This window comes from Rhea pennata, chromosome 2, assembly GCF_028389875.1.
Source record: "Rhea pennata isolate bPtePen1 chromosome 2, bPtePen1.pri, whole genome shotgun sequence".
NCBI lineage: Eukaryota > Metazoa > Chordata > Aves > Rheiformes > Rheidae > Rhea > Rhea pennata.
The window spans coordinates 5,956,230-5,977,775 of record NC_084664.1 but is presented as its reverse complement, the minus strand read 5'-3'; the positions used below and the strand labels follow the sequence as shown (position 1 = coordinate 5,977,775).

Below are 21,546 nucleotides of genomic sequence, written 5' to 3'. Positions count from 1 at the left end.
TCTAAATTCACAGACTCTTACAGCAAATACATTTTTTTCCCATAAAAACAACACCTAAAATGCCTGCAGAGCTATTTTAGACTATTTGGTGGTGCTGAGTGTCAAATGTGGGTCTCAGTTACGTGCTGAACTGTTCCCATCTTCGAGGCTGGTATCACAAAACCCCCCACGTACTACAATGACTCCAGACCAGTTTTCAAGCAAAACTTTCACATTTTCCAAGATACTATAGAAGACACAATGGAAAAAAAAAAGTGTCAGACTATCTATAAATCTCCGTCGCATAAATGAGGAAAATAAACTATGCCTGTAGCAAAACTTTTAATTGCGTAATGATCAGTGTCCTTAAAGCTCTACAACATGAAAAAAGTGAGCGTAAGAAAATTCAGTACAAATATATTTCCACCCGAAAACTCTCCAAATAAGCCATCTTCTTCAGTTTGTTAAAAGAGGTAGAAATCTAGCTTTAATAGCTGTAAGCAGCAGTGCAAGGCAAGAGCAGCCTCACGGCAGAAAGGCCACCCCGTTTGGGTTGATTAATAATAGCTATACAGCCCCTTTCAGCCAAAGCATTTTACAGATTTATTGATGGGAATCAGACCCGCAGTGAAGGGCAGCCACTTCTACAGTGCACCCCGCTAGCTGAGAGCTCACAGCAGCAATTTAAGCACTGAAGTGAAAACTGAGTATCAGATCATCATCAGCAGAGCTAATACAGAAATTCCCAATATCTATGCCCAGTTGATGTTCCTGGAACTATTTATGAGGCAGGTTCCTATTTCTTGTGGCCATACTTCTTGCACAGGTGTGATTCAAGGAGATTAACCATTATCTTGGCATCTTCAGTGGTCCAAGCTCCACTGAGCTCTTCTCCGGTAAGCACACGGACCGCCTTTCTCATCGATCTTTCTTGCGAGAAAAATAAAAATCTAACCCTCTGTCTTTGTGCTGCATTGGTGGGTGTGCAGGAGCTTTCCTCCCCTTGGGATGGGAACCTCTTTTCTGCTGCAAATGAAAGATGAATGGTGAGGTATTTACTGATGCTGAAGAGCAAATCTGATCACAAAGCAACCTCGACATGCAATATTAATCAATGAAACATTCACGTGGCATTTTCACCCCCCTGAGCAGGAAAAAGGGAGGGAGGTCTTATAGTACAATTCTAGTCTGGGACTTAGGAAAATAGGTTTTCCAATATGGGCCAGTAATTTCAAAGATATTTGATACTCAATTTAAGGGCAGGGGGACAGGGACAGAGGTCCTTCTCCAGGCCTCAGTAACATTGGGCCGACTCCACAGAGCATTAGGATTTCACAAGCACAGTGTGGCAATGAAAGCCACGCAGAGCCCGAGGTGAGATGGAAAGCTGATCAGAATGAAATTCCTCCTCAGCTGAAGGGCTTTTCAGATTCAAGTTTCATCACTACATCAAACCAGTGCCTCACCAAGGGGTTCCTTCACAAAGTCATTTCTTTCCTCTCATGTGCTCTCTTATACACAGGGTGATAATCCAGGCTCTTCGATAGCATGACTGGAAGCCCATGTCCTTGCTTCAGCAAAGCTTCCCGCTCATGTTGAAGGAATCTGGCCTGAGAACTTTGGAACTGGGCCTTGAAATTAAAACCCTCATGGAAACTCATTTCATTCTTCATCAACACAGTATGACAACTAAATCTGAGCCTCCACTAAGTATCCTTATCTGGGAGGAGGCAGAGAGAAAGCATGGGGAAAGACAAAATGCTAACCCCCCCCTTGAAATACACAGTAGAGTTGGTTCTCCCTTTCCCCTTCACCATCACTGCCCTCACACAGACCAACAGAGCACTTCCTTCCTCACCCATCTCCACCAAGAAAAGAAACCTAACAGCTAACAGATGCGAGTCTGACATACTTGACACTTCACAGGATCCAGATCTTAATCTGCCCCCATTTTCAAGGGCCTAAAAAGCAAAGTCCAAGGGCATCCAGTTCCCATATTCACTGGTCTTGGTAACTCCAGTTTGGATGCATGCAAGCATGTTAGGAAGCAGGTTATTTTTACTCCCCACCATATGCACAGAGTGGGAACTGAGCATCACACTGGGCTTTCTTCTGTCCGTATGTGTAAGGGGGTGTTTAGGCCAGTGGAGGCCTTCAGAGATACCTGCCCCCTCGGGGCTGGCCATGGGGCTGCCAGAGCTGGCAGCGTCTGGAGGGCAGGGAAGGATGCAGTAGAAGACATGCTCTCTGTCTAAGCCCTGCTAGGTCTGCAGGGCCAATGAGATAAAGAAGCAGCTAAAATTCACATCAGTCACCACAACTGGTATATCTGGCACTATAGATATGCAGGAGGAAAAAAAAAACGAGTAACAAAAGCTATGCGCAAAACAGTAAATAAAGCATGATGGGTCCATTCTATAGCTGTAAAGCCAACTAGCTTGGCACAGCTTTTGTCCATATGGCACAGGGTGGCTTTGTCAAGCCAGTCTTTTGTGACAATCCTTGGCACATGCTACCCTCAAACTGTGTCCAGACTGGTCCTGGAAGGTGCTGGTTAGCCTCGGCTAAAGTAGTGCCAGGGAATCCGCTAACAATTTAACAGCCTGCGTAACACCTGAGGCCCAGGCCTCACTAGCTATTTAGTTCACTAGCATAGGCACAATTCTTGTGCAGAGCAGGACCACCCTCTTCTGCGAGGTAATGTGACTTTGGATTACACTTTTTTTTTTAAAAAAAAAAAAACCTTTGTATCTGAAAAATGTAGCAGAATTTGCAGACACAGAGCAGCTGCCTGGGCCCCTGCCCCCATGCCCCTAAACCTTCCCAGTACTCACAGGCCTCTGGCTGATGTGTCTGCTCCACTCTGGGGCCGTCACAACTGGCCATGGGTAGGTCTCACCTAGAGTTACTCCCGCTTGGGAGAGAGAGGCACAGGTCAGGGCCCAAGGTGTGTGGATATCTCCTCCCTTTATGCCCTGTAGTTCTGGGACCCACAGCCGGACGTAATCCCCCTGCAAACAGAACCACAGCGATGGGATATATTCACTAGTGATCAGTACATGCTTCCTAGCAAGGGTCTTCTTTAAGATGAAAGAAAAAAACCCTGACTTCTAGGTGAAAATGTTGGCGCACTACAGTTTCAGTTACTTCTGTCAAGCATTAGACCCTCCTGTTACACCCCTCAACCCTGAATGAGTGCCGAAACACAGAGACACTGAAGCTGGGGCTCCTCTCCCAAGCTCCCGCTGCAGGCAATGGAGGGAAACAGAGATGCTTCTTGGTTCACCTGCCCTATTTAGGACAGGGTGAGATAAAGCCACTCCCAAGATGTTCTTTTCTTTCTAGTGACTGTGAAGGACACCAGGGTGCACATCTCTGTGCTTGGCAAGATGAAACCCTCTCGCCCCTAAAAGTCTCCCATAAATTCTACTGCTGTCCCCCCAACTAGGACTAAGCTTTGATTCCTTCCTATGCCCTGTCAGCTACACTGCAGAGAGGTAACACTGCCATCTTGCCATGAAGCTAAGAAAGGGAGTGGAAACAGTTAACTCAATACATAAACAGCAGCTAAGCACATGCAAAGGACAATTTATCTGCTCCTATCACTTGCATAGGAGAGTCAGAAAAGTTACAGGCATTAACTAGTCTCCAGCCACTCCCTTGGTGCCAGGTGAGCTGCTCAGTCTTTCCTATCCATCACTTCTGAGTTCTCCAAGAAGGTGCTCTGTGCTCAAGGAGGTGGCTGTATGAGATATTGATGGGATGTGGCTGTTAACCAGAAGAAATGGTGACGAAATACCAACCACATAGCCCAATGGCAAGGCCCTTGCCATTGCAAGACCACTCTCTTTGGGGACAGTGGCAGACTAAACGTCAGATCTTCCTGCACAACAGTGAGAAACCTGCCTGACTGTTGGCAAGAAAATACTTTTCTTGTTGCAGTATCCACACAGCAGATTGGTCTCTCTTCCCTGGGACTATCACATATGAATGCAGAAAGATCCCTCTATGCTCCCTGTAAGACTGTAAGTCAAAACTGGTCCTGTAACTGAGATTCAGTTGTTTTGTCTGATGCAGTCACTTCCCTAATGTTTTATACTGCTGTTTTCACCAGTCATTTCTCACATGAGCATCAACAGACATTTTTTACATGAGCACCCTGTTTAAACCTTCATCAGGTTTCACCCGTGTGGTGCTTTGCTGCACTACTCACTGTAAGGCAGCCAAACAAGACTTACGTTGCCATCATAATCCAGGCCTTGTTTGATCACATTAAACTTCCTGTTGTCCCTCGGATCGTTGCCAATACCAGCGCTGTACAGCCAGTTGCCATAATTGCTACAAACATCGTAGTCCACCTTGAGCACACAGGAAGAAAACAGTATGAAGAGCTGGGCTTGCTCTTGGTGACCCTCCTCTCCCCATGCACCCCTTCTCTCAAAGGGATAACCGCTTGCGTGAGAATCAGTCTGTCCCACGTGGGAGTGTCAGAGCACTCCCACATAGATACAGCCATCTGCCTCCAAAGAGGACCAGGCTGCACGACTGTTTTGCACAGCTGGGAACAGCTTCCCAGACTACTTCACTTCATGGTCAGTAAGTCAAGGAGATGGGTAAAGTCCAAATGAACTTTTTGTTTTTCTCATTTTTTTTTTAATTCTTCTCTGTCTGCTGTCATCTGGTGGACTTCAAGACATTTGACAAGTAGCCCTAGCTTTGGAGTGCTCTTATTCAAGAATCAGTAGCCCACTACATTTCATATACTGTAGAAAAATTCTTCCTGCTCTGTTACCCAGATACCAGGGGCTAGCAAAATCAACTCTGCAGATACTATGAGGCGGATGGGAGAAAAATCTAACCCAGATTATATAGAGTGACCACACAGAGTTTATGAAGATACCAACAGTACCAATACAGCAGCTGTTTCCCTGCTACACTTGACCTTCCTTGGGCCATCAGCTTCAATTCACCGGGATTTGGCAGAGAGAGGTGCTTTACTATGGAAACATCAGTTCTCATGACATATGCAGTAGGCTGCGTACAGTCAAATTATTCTAACATCTAAACAAATAAAAGACTCTCAGAGATGCTTGTGTAAAATGGAGCAAGGTTTCTGTAACAGAGAGAGAAGAACACAGTCCAGTCTGTTTGTCAGCTGGGCTCGGTGGCTTAAATCCAACATCAAAAGCTTCACAGTCATAGGGCAATTCAAACCTAGCTCAAGAGGGGAGCGGCAGTGAGAGCAAACTGGGTGGGGGATCTCTGTGCGCTCCCAGGAGAGATGTCCGCATTGCGAAAGTCTGGCGCAGAGAGTCTGCGAAGAGTCTTGTTAGACAAGTTCAGTGCTGTTCTCTGCTCCCTTCACTGCAGCCACAGCAACACCCAGGCCACAGAGCGACGCTTCCAAAATCACAGCCACCCCTCAGAGCGGGGCAATCAGTGCACCCACATGGCAGAAGGCGCAGGGGAACGCACTGTGCCATGTTCCCTCCCCCTTTCTTTGCAAAGCCAGCCAAGAGCTGGCCACGGGGTGATCGACAGCCAGTTGTGCTCGCTGTGCACCAGGCTTCCCTTTCTCAGCAGCACTTCCTCCGCTTAGTGAGATAAGGAGGGGAAGAGAGATGCCATCAGAGGCCCGACTGTGCGATTAACATGCAGGAAAGCATGTGTAGGAGGTGAGGGCAAGCCCCAGAGGGACTGGAGGAGGCAGGCTCATTTGCCCCTTGGCCTTGCTCCTTCCTGCAATTCTCTTATGTTCGTTTCCCTCCCTTTCTTTGGGGTCTGACCCTGTGCATGAAATCAGAGCTGAGAAATATTCTCTGTTCAGCATACCAGAGGGATCCTGCCTTTCCCCTGCTTCAGCAGGTTTTGGAGAGCATGTCTTAGGCTCTCTGCCTGCCTTGTGAGGACGACAAACATCCCCTGCTTCACAGGCACAAGCAAACACTCTGTGGACCTTTGGGGAAAGTATGAGAGAGAGAAAATGCATCACTTTCTCTTTTTGTAGCCACGACCCCAGTTTCAGCTCTGTACTAGCCTGTACCGTTCTATACCTGTATATCCCTGTCAAACTGATGCCTCCTCTGTGTCACTCTGGGAGAGAAACCAGGTTAAAGAACTAGAGCTCTTTAGTGATGTATCAGTGTGACAGAAGCTGAAAGGAAAGGATAGAAAGACACAAGGTCCAGCCAGTGCCAGGCCAACCTGCAGAGTAGCAATGAGCTGTTTCGTGCCCTCTGAAAGGTCTACTGCAAAGAGAGCCAGATCAGACTTCCAGCAAGGCTGTTAACATTCATGCCTGCATGAATAATGGCAACTAACCCAGGGAGCATCTTTCCAGCCTGAGACCATCCAGGTCTTTCTCACTTGGGAAGGAGGACCTGGAATCTCCCATGCCCGTCTGGGTCTGACTGCCAAGCAAGAAAAGCTCCCATTTGAAGGAAGTGAGGCTGCCTGCTGGTCAGAGCACAGCTTCAGTTCTTGATGCCCAACTTTGATGACTGGTGGCCTTGAGTAAGAGGCTCACTTTCACAGGCATCAAACTGTGAAATGAAGTCACCATTGTAACTGCTCTGAAAAATAGCTGATAGATGCCATCAGAAGTCAGGTATCACAAACCATTCAAAAATGATCCTAGTGGCTCAATCTGCAGGACAGGCACGTGCAGACATGTTGCACATTTGTGTATGTACCTCAGCAGTGGTGTACCATTCTTCTGGAGGATCAGCATGCGGCGCACACAATGCATTTAGTCTACAGGAGTTACATCATCCGTACTGAAATGTAGCCCCTACCTGGCTTCTTGATTAGAAGCTTAAGGTAGGCAGGGTATCAGCTATCTTTTACATACCACTGAAACTGCAGAAGAAATATACTCAAGGTAAAATCTAGCCAGAATATGAAGGATAAGGCTGCCGCTTTTCCAAAATAAGTCCTCTAGTGTCATGCGCTGGGGCCCCTAAGTCTCATCTGGAAAAGCATCACTGCATGGAGCTACCAGCACTACTTTCTGGAGGATCCTGAAGGAATCTTGACCACATTGTGCAACTGTGCAAGCCCACCTCTGCTCAGGGTACTCATGTGAATCACAGCAAAGGGAAGAGCAGCCAGGTCTTCCTGCAGATCTCTGCAGCCAAAGCCATGTCGGAGCACAGCCCCAGGGAAGCCCAAAACTGAAAAGGATCTTTTAACTGCAGATAGTGACAAGGTGATTGGGCTTCATAACTCTATAATCATACCAGTGACTGGAAAAGGTGATTATCAACAGCCTTTTGTACCTCACAGACCAGAAATTCAATGTGAGGCTGATGCTAATATTTGGTCTTATTTCATCTGTACCATTCTGATGAAGAATTTCAGTTCCTCAGCATCAGTTTTCACAACTCAGCTTTGTGATACTAAAGGAGAGAGGAGATAATGACAACAAAGCAAAGATACACAGAGCCATACTCCCGTCCAAGCCAATGAACTGGGGGCAGTGAGCCTGTTAAGGCCCTCAGGTGAAGGAGCGGTGCAGGCCAGGGGTGGGGGAGCAGCCCTGCTGTCTAACTGAGCTTGCATGTCTGCTGATTGGCATAACAGAAACAAATTGAACTGGTGCTCCAGTTGGCCAGGAGGCCTGTGACTCACTAGGGTGAAGAAGGGTGCCTCCAGCCAGGGTGGAGGCCTCTGGAAGCTGATCCAGCCATTGTCCATACTTGCCTGTTCTTGGCTAGAAGACTTCTCTGTCCAGAGCAATCAATGCAAAGATGCTGTGCCAACATTGGCTTCACTGGACAAAATGTACTTATTTTTATGTTCTATTTCTGGGCTGTCCTCCTCCCCAGCCTCTGGGGTGAGCAAATTAGAGCACTGTTAAGATAACATACGCTTTATAGTTTTCTCAAGTGTGACAGGTCTCTAAAACACTACACATGAAAGAACAAAAACATCATTGCAAACTTCCTAGCTACATCTAAATCTTGGTTGATTGCAACTTCACAGCAGCAAAGCTCCCTTTTCCTACATGAGCTTTGGGAGGTACGTAATATGCAAGCGCTGCATACATGCACTTATATCATCCTGAATAGTACTGACTACCTTCTGTATCCTTATCAGGCAGAGCTGCCCTCCAGCCACACAATGGGCTTGGTCTTACCAACAGGTATTCAAACCATTCTGCTCCCATTCTCCAGTCGAGACCCAAATCCTTGGTGAGAAAGCTGGCGACATTCTGCCGCCCTCTGTTAGACATGAACCCCGTCGCCGCCAGCTCTCGCATGTTGGCATCGACGAAAGGAACCCCGGTTTTGCCCTCTGCAGAGACAGAAGGCACAACGCTGGGATGCGATGACATTTTCAGAGAGGCACGTATAACCAACGTGTAGGTGCACGTTCACAGCCACCCAAGCAGGAAAGACAATGCCAACAGGCAGCAGGAGGGAGAAAACATTCTCCTGAGGAGGTATTAGAGAGGTTTAGCTGAGACAGAGCCACTAAGATCCACTGGATATTAAATAGAAAATTAAACTGCAAATTAAATGAGCAGAATTTTTGGCAAGAAAAGAAACAAGGTATAGAAAAATCATCAGAATGGAAAAAACAATGACTCAGGTGGATTACAGGGAATTTGAGCAAAATAAATATACAATCAACACGGAGATGGGCTGAGAACAGAGTCTTAAAAGGTGACTAATGATAGAGAAGGAAGTAATGGGCAAGTCCCCAAGGGTTAGTACATGAGAAGCATGGAATCTTTTCTATAGTTAAGAAGATTTATTGTACCTGTGTGCAAACAGGCACATATGACATTAAAGAGAAGAAAGATATATAGCTGTGTATTTCAGACCCTGATACATTAATCTGTTAGTGCCTCCTTGTTTTGAGATATTATCTTTGTTACTAATGTGAAAACAAAGTTATAAAACAAGGATATTAAAGACCTGTGGGGCATTAATGGAAATCTGCGTAAATCGGATTTCGCACTTGGGTAGGTGTTAGCATGCAGACACGTGCAAACCAAGAGCACGCCTGACAAACCTCCAATCTCTACTGACCTTTCCAACAGTCAAAGAGCTGAAGGTCCTTCTTCCAGGGGACCTCTTTACCTTGAAGCCCTGTTGAAGAAAGAAATGAACTGCCAATGAAGACAAGTGCTGACACAGGTAGTTATAAATAAAATAATGAGGTACCTTGGCACAAGACTTTAGGGTGGACCTAGAGCTCTCACTGACAGTAAAAACAAGCCACATTCCTTCTGAAAAGATTTAGAGATCCGTTTCTCCTTCCAAGTATGGCAAAGGGGTGCATGCACATGGAAAATGCTAAAGCTCTGCTGGACTTGGACTACTATTTTTTTTTAATGTAAAAGTGGCTCAGATCTCACAAGCTGGAGATGTGTCCCACCCCAAGCTAATGTTTTCTTGTTCAATTTTACTTTAAGACAATACTGATATAATTTTTCTATCTGTATCAGATGCTGAGCCCAGAATTACTTGGCAGAAGCACCTGGTAGCACCTTGCTCTTGCAGTCGGGTAGGAGCAGGTGGGGGTCAGACTTTGTGTTTGCAGAGCCCTAATGGCAATTATAGCTCTGTACAGCAGCAGGGAAAGAGTAGGGATGACTCGGCTCTTGCTCTAGGGACGTAAGTTCAGGGGGACTGTAGGCATCCAGTGCCCTGTGAGATGCTTAGGGCATCCAAGACAGTCAGATGGGGCTGAAAGCTGCGCCACAGGCCCAGAGAGAGACCTGTGCCCCTCTGGAGCAACAGCTGGATGCCAGGAAGAATGCTGTATGTTTAGGTGTGGACAGCTAAATCACACGGAGAGCATCTGACCCAACACTGCTGGTTATCCAATGTCCTGTTGGGAGTTCAGACCCTCATTTGTTTGTTGACACCAGTACTTAGGTGACCAGATCTGGTGCTGAGTCCTACTCCAATTCCTATGTAGTGCAAGGCAGAGAAGGTATCTGCTGTCTCAGGATTCATATTGCTGGGTCAGTCCCTGCTCTGCCCCAGATTTTCTGGTGAATTTTGGCAAGTCCTGAAGCCTGAGCCTCTCCAAAGGCTCCAGTGTTTCCAGAAACAGCCTCTTTATTCCTATTGTGCTGTCCTTTCCCACTGACATGAGTCAACAATATTCTCTGTTTTTAATCAGTTTGGGGGGCAAAACTCTCTCAGTTTCTACACAGCATCCAGCAGCACAGTGTTCCGGCACTTCTTTGCTAACGGAAAGTTCACTAAGTGAGGGACAGCAGTTGTTGCTAGTAGATAGTGCCTAATATCATTAAACTGGCAACACAAATGAGTATTCAAATAAACCCACCATAAGAGGACTTGATAACATAATGCAAATTCCCCTCCTGCCCAACCCTGGAAACATCGTAAATTAGTGACACAACGCCTATGAGAAAAGCATTCGTACAATGCAACACTCGCAGCCTCTTCTCCTCCTTTCCATGCCGTGTGATTGCCCCTTTCCCCTGCAAACACAGTGATCCATACACACCTCTCAGTGAGAAAATCCTTCTGCCATACTTCAGGGCCACAAATCGGAAATAATCCCGCCACAGCAGTTCAAACAGGACCCTAAAACACAGAGCCACATCTTTATTTTCACCGTGGATCGGAAAATTACTGATTTAGGATTTTGCCTCTATAGCACCCTTCATTAATAACACTGCGAGTTTTATTTATAATGAGCAGCTTCGCCGACCTTGTCCTGCTACTGATTCTGCCCCAAACTTATTAATCTAACACGCACTTGGATGGTTATGATGAAAAGCAAACTTTACACGCATCATTTGGGAGGCCTTCCTCAGCTCTAGTGCGAGAGCAGAATTTCAGGAAACATGTTACTGATCCATCCCTACTGAGATATAATTCTGCAAAGAGCAGCGTGGGGGCCTAATTCAGCCTCGTACTTCCACATGGGCAAGCACGTCAGCACATGCCTACCAGCTCTGAGTGGATTTAAGCAACAACCTCTGTAAGGGACTTTAAGGCATTTTTCAGAACTGGGCTTACATGGCCTCGCCCATGAGATCAGGTGCTAGGCCTGCAGAAAATTTATAAGAAGAATTTATATTAAAAAGAATGATGGCACCTCAGCCTTCTGAGAGCTGCTTCAGCAATTTGGTATATTGAGAATATGCTGCTCAGATGATGTTTCAGCTTACAAGATCTCTCTGGAAATCCTGACTATAAAACAAACTGTCCCAAATACTGAAAACCACAGTTCTGACACAGGGATTCAATCAGCTCCTCGTAAGCAGCCACCGAAGACCTGTGCTTCACTGTGTTGCCTGTACAGTGACTGTACTGCCTGGGATCTTGACAGCTTCTTTTTTATCATCATTTGTCACTTTAAAATGCTCTGACCACCATGGCACCCAGGCTACAGGCAGGCTGGCTATTACATGGAGGGGGGAAGGGGGAATTGAGTATGTTCATTTCTTGAAATCTTTCCTCTTTTAATTCTCTTTGAAGAAAAAGAAAGTACACACATAAACAGGCAGAACGTCAATATTTTATCTGTCATTTAAATTTCAATAAAACTGAGTATTTTGGTCATGACTGTTGGCAATGTTCTGCCTATTCTTCCCCAGTTTTACAACACAGTTTTACAATTTGCATGGACTTTCTGTTTTGTTTTTTTCCATGCAGGTCTAGTATCAGACCAGGCTCTGATGTGAACCTGCTTTCCCATAACAGCTCCCTGATGAAGTACGAGTGATCTCTCCATCTCTCATGGGGGTTTCAGCCACACTACTAGCTAAGTGTGGCTCTGAGCGTATCCTCAATACCCAATTCACTGCCATCACTGTAGCCTGCACTAACATGCTGTCTCAATCCCTCTAAGAGAGAATTCTTATCTCAGTACTTTAGATGGGTCCAGGCTTTAATTCACTGTGTCTGTGTGGATCAGGAGCATACGAGCAAGCCAAAGGACAGCTCAGAGACAGATGCACTGACCTCAACTGTCCTCCAGCAGCGCAGGCTCCCCCAGTACAACCTGCAGGCTGATGAGCGACCAGTAGTGAGGTAAAGCAGGACATGGGAAGGCTGGATGCATTAAGCCCACTTCTAAGTCCACTCTTCCCTTTGCTATGGAGCTGTGATCGCAGCCAGGCAGCTGAGCAAGCGCAGGGCTGCTCGCAGGGCTGCGACCAGAGCTCCTGCGGTGCTTCTGACACGCTGCGATTTGCACAAGTCGCACAGTGTCTGAGATGCTAAATATTGGGTGAAACTCTGCTCACATCATCGTGATAAGAAATCCTTTGGCTTTTCTTTGCAAGTCATTTTTCCTCCTTTTCATCTAGCTCATTATAACAGTTCCAAGAGGGATCATGCTGATTTCCATAGATCAGTATTAAAAATTGAGCCACAATTTCCCAGCAATACTAATGACAATTAACAATCTTGACTTGCATAGTGCCGAGAGCTCTGGATGCCAAAGGCAGGCTAATAAATCCATACTGAAACAGAAGTGCAGTGCAACCCAGAGAAACTAGACAGCAGGCACAGGAAAACCAAACATTAAGGAGAAAATTAACAAATCTCTCTCTCCTGTGCATGAGATGCCAGTTTGCTTTTCAGAGAAAACAAGCCACAGTGATCAAGCGGGTTCATACCAGTATGTGCTCTGATTTGCTGTTCTGTCTTTTTCATACTTCCGGATCTGCTCATAGATGTATCGAGGTGAAATGCAGCCCAATGCCAGCCTGAAAGCAAAAGGAAGATGGCTAAAATGCAACAAGGGACTGATAGCTGGACATCTGCAGACTGGGACCGGAGGGGCAGCTTTGTGCTTAGAGTTGCTGCCTCAAAGCCTTAGCTCAGACTGCAGTCCTGTCACGGGCTTCCCAAAGACTTTCATCAAGTCATATGATGTTTTTGCAACTCCAAGCAAAAACAAAAATCACAGCCCTTCCTTCCTGTTTTAGATGACTGTTATGGTAGACCCCAGGCTACCAAGAGAGATCATTTTACAGAAATTTGACAACTTTCGTCTTAAAGACTTTCTCCTACCAGCCAGTGACTAAGTGTATCAACAACAAACCCAGAAATGGATCCCAAATATCAGCCTCTCCACTGTCAGCTTTAGCTGCTCAATAGCCTTTCTTCTACTACAAGCCTATTTATCATGTCTACAGATCCTATTGCTGCATTACTTTAGCGCCTCATCTGAGCAACCATGACCCACAGAAGGCAAAGGACTTGCCGAAAATCTCAGACGGGCTAGGAAAAGTAGGGAACTGAACCCAACCCCAGCTTTGTAACCCACTGAGCTCCTTCCACTTGTTCCAGATCACTGCTATGGAAGACAGAAAAGAGCCTGTAGATTCTAATCTTTTGCAAAGGGAGAGCCAAGAAATAACCTTCATCTTTTTTTCTCAGAAATGTATTTCGAGGCAATTTCTCACTAGAGCTCATGGAAACATTTAACGTTCTGATGAATTCTGGAGAGCAGGAAGAAGGGATCTGGAAAGCTTTTCCATAACTGTTAACAAACTCTAGCATTTAGAAATGGCCTGTATGAGATGTGAATGACTGGCTGCAACCTGAACAGCTCTGATTTTGATTCTCTGACAGAAGAACACTTTGATGCAGATACATCAGGGCTCTCTGCTCTGGACAAGTAAATGACCACTTTGGAGAAGCAGGAGTGGAGGCCACCACAGCTAAAGAACTTCCTGTAGTGCCAGCGGTCTCAGGACCCCAAGGTGCCACCAGGTGGAGCCATCCACTGCATCCACTGAAACACAGGCTGCCTGAAAATAAGAAATCCTGACCAGTAATAGCCCCAGAAAAAAAAGTATTTCACACTGTAATTCTGTCAGGCAAATGCTCCAGATGTTCTCAGCATTAGGCTAAACTGAGTTCTGCTGCAGCAGGTTCAGTTTGGAATTAACTCTGTCCCTTCCAGCACTGGAGACTAAAGCTCCTAATTAGAAGTCATCATACTTAAACAAACAAGAGCTTCTTTTGCAATAATGATCAGAAGTGGCCCTTCATTTCCATAGAAAAATGGAATAGCAGTGAAGCAAGGTGACTTGCTCCAAAGGATTCAGCAGACCAGGACTAGATTTAGTTCTGCTGCAGCCCTGTCAATATGCTGCTTGCAAAACTACATTTCTTTCCTGCCTGCTCTGAACCACTCTTGATACACAGAGCAGCACAAAATCAAAGACAAGTTGCACACATCTCCAGTGCCCTGCTCACATCCCTTCTCACACTGGGTACTTGGCATGGTACTGCTACACTTCAAAAATTCCTAGTTGCAAGAATGTTCCCAAGGAACTGATGGCTGGGAGTGCAGTAAAGAGCAGCTCTGCGACTGTTCTACCCCAAACAAAAAGCTCAGGGCAAGGGGATCACACCCCTAGACCCTTATCCATGCCATGTGAGTGTTCAACCAACAGGTAGTATCAACTTGGAAGTGGGGGAGAGAGGGAGCTTATTTAAAGTCTCACAACAATAGATTTTTACCATGGTGCAAATTTGGTTGAATAATCCATTCCTATCAGTCCATTCCGTGTTTCCTTGTAAGAGGCAACAAGGTTCTGTGCAAGAAATACGGACAAAAGATGTTAATGGTGTACATACAACCTGGAAAACATGCTTACTCTCACGCTGTCATGGGAGCCAGAGCAATCTGGCAGAGCCAGGCTCCCTCTCACGGCTGCCTGCAAGGATTACAGAGCTGCCAAACTACTGCCTCCAGCACACTGGAATGGATCAGGCCAGCAGTTTTCCTTTTAGCTCTGGGGTGCCTGTCACAAGCCATGCTCCCCCTTTAGCCTCTGGCACGTTGCTTTCTACAAGTGCCATGAATCTGGCTGTACTCCTCCCTGCCTGCACAGGTCTCACTCTGGATCAATAATCCACTTAAAGGTGCCACTTGCAGCCAGATTGGGACTGGTAGCAGGGTCCACCTCAGTGTCCTACAGCACCCAACACTCAGCTGCAGGAATCGCTGCTATGTCTGGGCAACCCTCAGTCACGGCTGGGTGCAGATTTCCCATTTTTTGGACACTCCACTGCCAGTGCAAAGGCCGTTATAGGGAACCCTGATCGCTCCCTGATCCCCTTGCCTGCAGTTTACAACTGCAAATGGGCTGCTCTAGACCACCGGGGCTGAAAACATTGGCCTTACAAAAAGGCAACAGGTTTTCCAGCACTGATTGTATTCATGCTTGGCCAGGATCAGGAACTATGCACTCCCTGAAGTCATGCTAATGGAGACACTGTGCAGCAGCTTGGGTCAGTTGTTCCTCGCTTCCCTTGCAATTGAAGCCCTCAGGCCACATCTCACTCCTCCGAAGTGGAGGAACTAAACTGCTGCTGACCTGGGGATAAGGGTAAATCAAGATAAAGGAGCCAAAAGATTGCCCCAATTCCCAAAAGTTGGTGGAAGAAAGAGTCTCAGGACTGTTGGCCACTAAATTAGGTTCACAAGAACTTAAATAATAATCCCAGTGCCTGGACGACTTCTTTCTGACTCAGTTTCTCTCTCTGAAAAACTAATATAACGCTAATTCTCTCCTTTGTAAAGTGTTATACAGGAGCTAAGGAATATTAGTAGGAAATGAAATTGCAGCCTCACCCACTTGTATAGCCATATGTACATAGAGGATGATGCAGAGAAGGAAATTTAAGAGTTACCGTGTCCCAAAAATAATACTGTAGTCTCATTAAAGCCTGAGTCTCTCCTCCACTGCAGGGGAAAGCTGTTCGTGGATCAGTTACAAAATCTGCCATAGAAAATAACCATCAGCTTGTTATGAAGAAAAATCATCTCTTAGAAGCAGCTCAAACGTAGGGAGCATAAAAACTAGAGGAGTTCATCATTGGGGCTATCTGCTTTGGGGAAATAAATCATTGTGCCCAGTGATCTCTGGAAACAAGAAAGGCCACATTAAACACATTCAAAATATTGATTAAAGGGATATTTTCCACTACACTACAGGGCTTGCCACGCCAGCTTCTCTACGCAGGGAGTTTACGTTCAACCTGCCAACAGTTTGATATGATGTCTGAGCGAACAGATGCTGAATTACAGCTTGAAGAGCCTTCACTGCCTTGGAGGGCCTCTGCTGCTCAGTCAGAGACATGTCTCAGTAGAAATTTCCTAGGGGCAGCTGCCAAATTAGGTTTTCTCACCCTTCTGTCCCAACTCCTCCATTGTAGGGATACATCCTTCTTCCACCCCTGGAGCCAGAGGCTTCAGCTGCTCTGCCATTTGGAGCGTTGGTCGTACCTTTGCTTCACTTTCCATGGCTTTTCGAAATTGAGTGTAGACATCAGGCAACCTGCGCAGATTACAGTGCAATCAGACCTTCGGGAGACAGCTATCCTGGCCCCTCCACACAGCACCAGTTAGCTTCTGCTGACGGAGGATTAGCATCTCCGATTGCACTCTCCTGAGGGCAGTGTACGTATTTTTGGTACATGTTTGTACATCACCTGGCACAAAAGAAGTAGATTCCCCTGGGGATAGCAGCAGTCAGAAGTTCAGTCTTTCACCCAGGTTTTGTTTGCTTCTGATGAAAATGGTGCCTTTTCAATAAGAGGTATTTATAGAATGTCCTAATGAGACAATCCATTAGGTGAGGTTTACCTCACCTAACTTTAGATTGCCCATACTCCTGCACCATACAGGTCTGCAGCCTCAGGCTTCCTTTACAGTAAATGGAGAGAAACAGGCATTTTTATGGCCTGATTCCTCTGCCCTGTTTTATAGATCTTCGATAGGATAACATGAATCACTCAACTCCACAAGCCAGATCTCCAACAACTATTGCAGGAGCCAAGGGTGAAGAGCCCACATGCAGAGGTCTGTTCTCATAGACATCTGCATTTAGCCAGATGGGATAATCCAGTCCAATGCCACAGGGTCTCTAGGCACTGCAGAATGAGTATCTAAACTGTACTGGGGGAAGGAGGAAGAGAAATTAGTCCCTCAATCGAAGATCAAAAAAGCCTCTCATCTTGATGCATACTGATGAGCAAATGCTACTGGCAGAGAGGGATGAACATGCCCTTTTCCCTTGATGTACACATCACTGTTATATAAATGCAGATGAACTAATGGGTCCTTTCCCAGTGGAACTGGATGGCTAGATCTGCCCTGTGCAGTTCAGTAAGCAATAAATGTGGCAGAAGAGGGGTAAGGGGTGTCATGGAGCATCCCACCTGGCTATAGGCCTGAAGGGAAGGTCATCCCGGTGATACAGTGTGGATCCCCAGAACTTCTGGATTTTCACTCCATGCTGACCACACACCTTGCACAGCTCCTCCTCTACATCCAGCTCCTCCTTTGTAGCCTAGGAAGGAGGACATGTGGTGAGACCATGGCTGCACGGTTTTGGCTCCCTCATGCACACAGACCCTGGTCCTGTCCTCCTCTTTCATCTCCACACTTAGCTTCACCCAGTCAGAGACAGTTGCATGCAAACAGTCTCTGGGTACTCTCTGCAAATCCAACAAGTGTTTGAACTCTCCATAAGTAGACCTGACACTAGAATCTGAGGGAGACATGCACAGGGAGCTGCCAAGATGTCTTAGAATACTTTCCACCAACCCCAGGCACCAATGTAAAGCAAATAAGCGAGCCCAAACTCTTTCCAGGAAGAGACAAATGAGAAAACATTCAATGCTAACAAAAGGATATTCAAAATAAAGAGAGAAGCTGGTTCACTGTCCAGTGTGCAGTGAAAACTGTGGAACTCCTTGCTGCATGACACTCCAGATATTAAAAGTTTACTTGTATTGGAAAAGTGACCAAATACATGGAAAAGATATCCGTTAAGATTTATTGTATATTAAGACACTGTCTTTGCCTCAAGCAGCCTTTGAGTGCAAATTCTTGGAGAGTAGGAAAGTTTTCAGGGGAAGTATCTTTACAGACTGACCTTGCTGGTATAGTCTTCCCTGGACATCCGTTACTGGCCACTGTCAGGAAAAAGACTATGGAGTTACATGGCCTTTTCTCTGATCCCATATGGTCGTTCTTACACCAAAATCCAGTGTTGCCTGCAGCAAGGCACTACAGGATATGTAGGCTGCTCAGTTACAACAGGGATGCTTGGAGTGCAGCTCTCAGTGTGCTTCCTGCCTCAGGCCTGCTCTCAGGCCCAGACTCTGCTAACACTGAGCAGCTTGCAGCAGACAGGAGGAGAAATGGGCTCTGCTCTCCTGATCCAAAACGCCAGCTGCCAGAAACTGTGCTTCCTCCTTCCTCAAGGCACACTGCTTGCAAGCAATCATTCACAAATAGCTGCTGTCATCCAGCAAGGCCTCCCACCTACACAACCCCCACCCCGGGACCTGGCCAGTTCCCCTGTGGTTAACAACGCCACACACAAGGAAGGCTCTGCACAACGTACAAAACCAGCATCACCAACTGGTTGTGGAAGAAACCTCACCAATTTTATCTTTAAACAACGTCACTCAAATCTTTCCTTTACCTCTTCATGGAAAGCCACAGCAGTCACGGAGCCCAGCTGAATAATTAGATCACAGACCACATCTTCCGGCTTCCCTTTCCTCACGACCAGTGTACTGCAAACACAGAAGATTGGTCTGAATTAGGTTTGATACTATTTTTATTTATTTGTATAGAAGCCTCTTGTCCTAGCCCAGACACCCGCGTACTAGGTTCTGTACAGAGCACAGAGAGGATGTAGAAGTAGATAGTTAGGACCCGACTGTTTCTATTACCTATTCCTCACCTTTGTCCTCTTCGTTCATTTTTTCTGCACCTAGCTCGCATTTTTTAGGACCCACTGAACAGAATTTGTAAGCCACTGGGGCAGAGTTTGCACTGAATGTATTTCAAACACGCCAGGAGCCTTAGAAAGGGTGACTGGGTGGCAAAGCCAGGTTGCCACCTAAGAGTTGAAGTTAGCTGTTCCACCTCACACTCTGAGGCTGAGACTCAAGGGCTCATTACTGTCTCAAACCCCCTAACAGGTAGTGGTGGCTTGTGGGCAGCCTCCCCCTCCACCTTTGCATGGGAGCATTCAGGGGGCTTCCTTCCTCATGTACTAGGAACATAGTCACAACTTGTCTCCCACCTCACAACCCCACAGACTGCCCAGCTGTGTACTCGGGCGTCCAAATCAAAAGAGATGCCACAGTGAGAAAGCTGGTCAGAACTGGGTGTATGGAGTCCTGTGAGGAGCCCGATACCAGACTCCCTCCCTTTCCGGGCCACACACACAAACCACAGTGTAATATAACAGAAGTCCATCCTGGAGAAGCTGCTGGAGAGGCTAATAAAGTGTTTCTGCCAGAACAGTTTAAACCATGACTGAAAGGTTTCTTCAAAGACAGGGTGGGTCTAAGGAGGGCAGGACTGAGGAGTGCTCTGGGGGCAGCTGTTCCCTTTACTTCCCATAGGAAAGCAGAGACCAACCTGCCTGTAGGGAGCACCACAGACTGGAAGTAGAGGAGGTTTCTGTCTGCTCTGTTATTGTAATGAGAAGACTCTTCATGGTCATAAAAATGGAGCATAGGTTTTAGTCTAGCTCTTCAAAACCACGCGTCTCTCTCACTGCGGAAGACCAACCTTTATTAACAATGCCAGAGGAGCATTACAGCAGCTCCAAATCTGTTCACTGGAGGGTGAAGACGTAGACACCCACTGCTCAGGTGTTTCACCCAGTCTCCCGTAACATTCACCATCTGCACAGCCCACACTGCACTGCACACCCAGAGCCATTTCTCGTTTCTGCTACTGATGTTGCGCTGACCTGCCAGAAGACAGGCCAACTGATGCATCTTCTGCTAAGCAAAGCCAAGGGTTATCTGGTAAGGGGATTCCTTCACATGCAGACTTTCAGGCCTTGGTCTACCTAGTTTTCCAGGGCATAATGAAAGGGGAATCCCTGAAGATCCCCTTCCTGTAGCATATCCTATCAAAGAGGATGTATTTAGTGGGACAGGATGCACAAAGTTAACTCTCTGGTCTCACAAGCCGTGGTCCATGCTGGCCTGTCTTGGGCTTCAAGCCAACTCCTAGGGAAACCCTACTAGATAGGGCAGGAAGGACGCCACTGAGGTTAGCGTAGCCGCCGTTTTGCAGGACTCTGAGGGAGACGCTCAAGGTGGAAACCCACCTGTGGTGGGTGAGCCACGAAAGCAAACCCTTGACCAGCAAACAGCCCTTTGCTCCCCTGCGGATGCCCCGGAGCGGTCCGGGGAGTGACCGGCGGGGGACGCCGGCTCTGACCGAAGGGTTGCTGCTCTCCACCAGATGGTTTTTGCCACCATCAGAGCCCCGAGCACTCGACAGGCCTGACCGGCGGCTTGAAAAAAACAGAAGGAAAATAAAACGAGGGCTGTCGCTTGTGCGCGGCTTTCTCGGCTACCTTCCTTTTTTCTTGAGGGTTTCCCGCAGGTCTCTCACGCTTTCCAGGAGAAACCGGAGCCGGTGCGGCCCACTCTTGGGGAAGCGGCAGCGGTGGGTGCCCCGGCAGTGCCGCGGATCGAAGCAGTAGAGGGGCACGACGTGCTCGGCGTTGCTCTGGGCCCAGTGCAGCACCTGCGAGCACGGAGAGGGGCCGCGGCGCCATTTGGTGGCAATTTCTTTCCGTGGGGAAGGAGAGGGCAAAGCGGGGCCGGATTTGGGGGGATTTCAGGAGAAATTAAGGGATGGGGGGGGGGAAGGGGAAGGTGCTGCCTCATGGTCACACGAGGCCCCGCGGCGGGTCCCGGGCCGGGCCGGGCCGAGCCGAGCCAGGCCCTACCTCGTTGTCGTGCGAGCGCAGGTCGTTGCGCAGCAGGCACAGCGCCGTCCTCGCCGCCGCCGACATGGCGCCGCGGGGATGCTGCCGCGCACCCGCCTCGCTCGGCCCGGCTCAGCCCGGTCCCCCTCCGCCCGGCCCGGTCCTCCCTCAACCCGGCTCGGTTCGCTCTCTACCCGCCCCGATTCCCCTTCGACCCGCCCCGGGTCCCCTTGACCCGCCCCGACCCCTCTCGACCCGCCCCGACTCTTTCGACCCGCCCCAGCTCCTCTCGGTCCGGACCCCCTCGACCCGCCCCGGACCCCCTCGACCCGCCCCGGCACCTCTCGACCCGCCCCGGTTCCCCCTCGACCCGCCCCGGCCCCTTTCGACCCGCCCCGGCTCCCCTCGACCCGCCCCGGCCCCTCTCGACCCGCCCCGGTTCCCCCTCGACCCGCCCCGGTTCCCCCTCGACCCGCCCCGGCCCCTCTCGACCCGCCCCGGTTCCCCCTCGACCCGCCCCGGTTCCCCCTCGACCCGCCCCGGCTCCCCTCGACCCGCCCCGGCCCTTCTCGACCCGCCCCGGCTCCTCTCGACCCGCCCCGGTTCCCCCTCGACCCGCCCCGGCCCCTTTCGACCCGCCCCGGGTCCCTCTCGACCCGCCCCGGCCCCTTTCGACCCGCCCCGGGTCCCCTGGACCAGCCTCGCCCCCCCTCGGCCCGATCCCCTCTCAGCCCACTCCTCCCTTTTATTTTTCTTTAAATCTCCATAATCTCTCTCTCTCTCTCTCTCTCTCTCTTTTTTTTTAATCATCCAGACGTTTGGCTGCTGGGATCCCCCGCGCGCAGAACCGCCGC

At 48.2% G+C, this 21,546-nt stretch overlaps 1 protein-coding gene across 9 annotated transcripts; it reads right to left on the bottom strand.

Moving 5' to 3' along the window:
- Positions 1 to 302: 302 nt before the first annotated feature.
- Positions 303 to 20,875, bottom strand: LOC134136748 (cryptochrome DASH-like). Of its 9 annotated transcripts, none has more exons than XR_009957533.1 (15): positions 20,714 to 20,875; positions 20,336 to 20,508; positions 18,431 to 18,524; positions 17,157 to 17,287; positions 16,125 to 16,273; positions 15,627 to 15,715; positions 14,451 to 14,524; positions 12,593 to 12,682; positions 10,468 to 10,547; positions 9,015 to 9,074; positions 8,117 to 8,274; positions 7,681 to 7,830; positions 7,218 to 7,376; positions 5,194 to 5,293; positions 4,245 to 5,092 (listed from the first exon to the last, which is right to left on the bottom strand). XR_009957533.1 is itself a non-coding variant. In XM_062568765.1 (14 exons), exons 1-14 carry the CDS (start codon positions 20,777 to 20,779, stop codon positions 898 to 900), a joined length of 1,569 nt encoding a protein of 522 aa, XP_062424749.1. In that variant the 5' UTR covers positions 20,780 to 20,875; the 3' UTR covers positions 303 to 897. The 9 variants fall into 9 exon arrangements, 3 of the variants coding, with proteins under 3 accessions (XP_062424749.1, XP_062424751.1, XP_062424752.1); XR_009957532.1 differs by having other exon boundaries at positions 4,251 to 4,337; positions 4,889 to 5,293; XM_062568765.1 differs by lacking the exons at positions 5,194 to 5,293; positions 7,218 to 7,376; positions 7,681 to 7,830 and adding exons at positions 303 to 1,005; positions 2,814 to 2,990 and having other exon boundaries at positions 4,218 to 4,337.
- Between the last annotated feature and the right edge of the window lie 671 nt (positions 20,876 to 21,546).

Bases quoted from the DNA above. Each gene is read 5' to 3' on its own strand.
- LOC134136748 (XM_062568765.1), bottom strand. From the start codon at position 20,779: ATGTCGGCGGCGGCGAGGACGGCGCTGTGCCTGCTGCGCAACGACCTG. The intron at 10,548-12,592 runs GTATGAACCCGC...TCTGTGTTTTAG, and splicing joins GCAAATCAGAGCACATACTG to GGTCCTGTTTGAACTGCTGT. The intron at 8,275-9,014 runs GTCAGTAGAGAT...CTGTCTCTGCAG, and splicing joins GCTCTTTGACTGTTGGAAAG to AGGGCAAAACCGGGGTTCCT.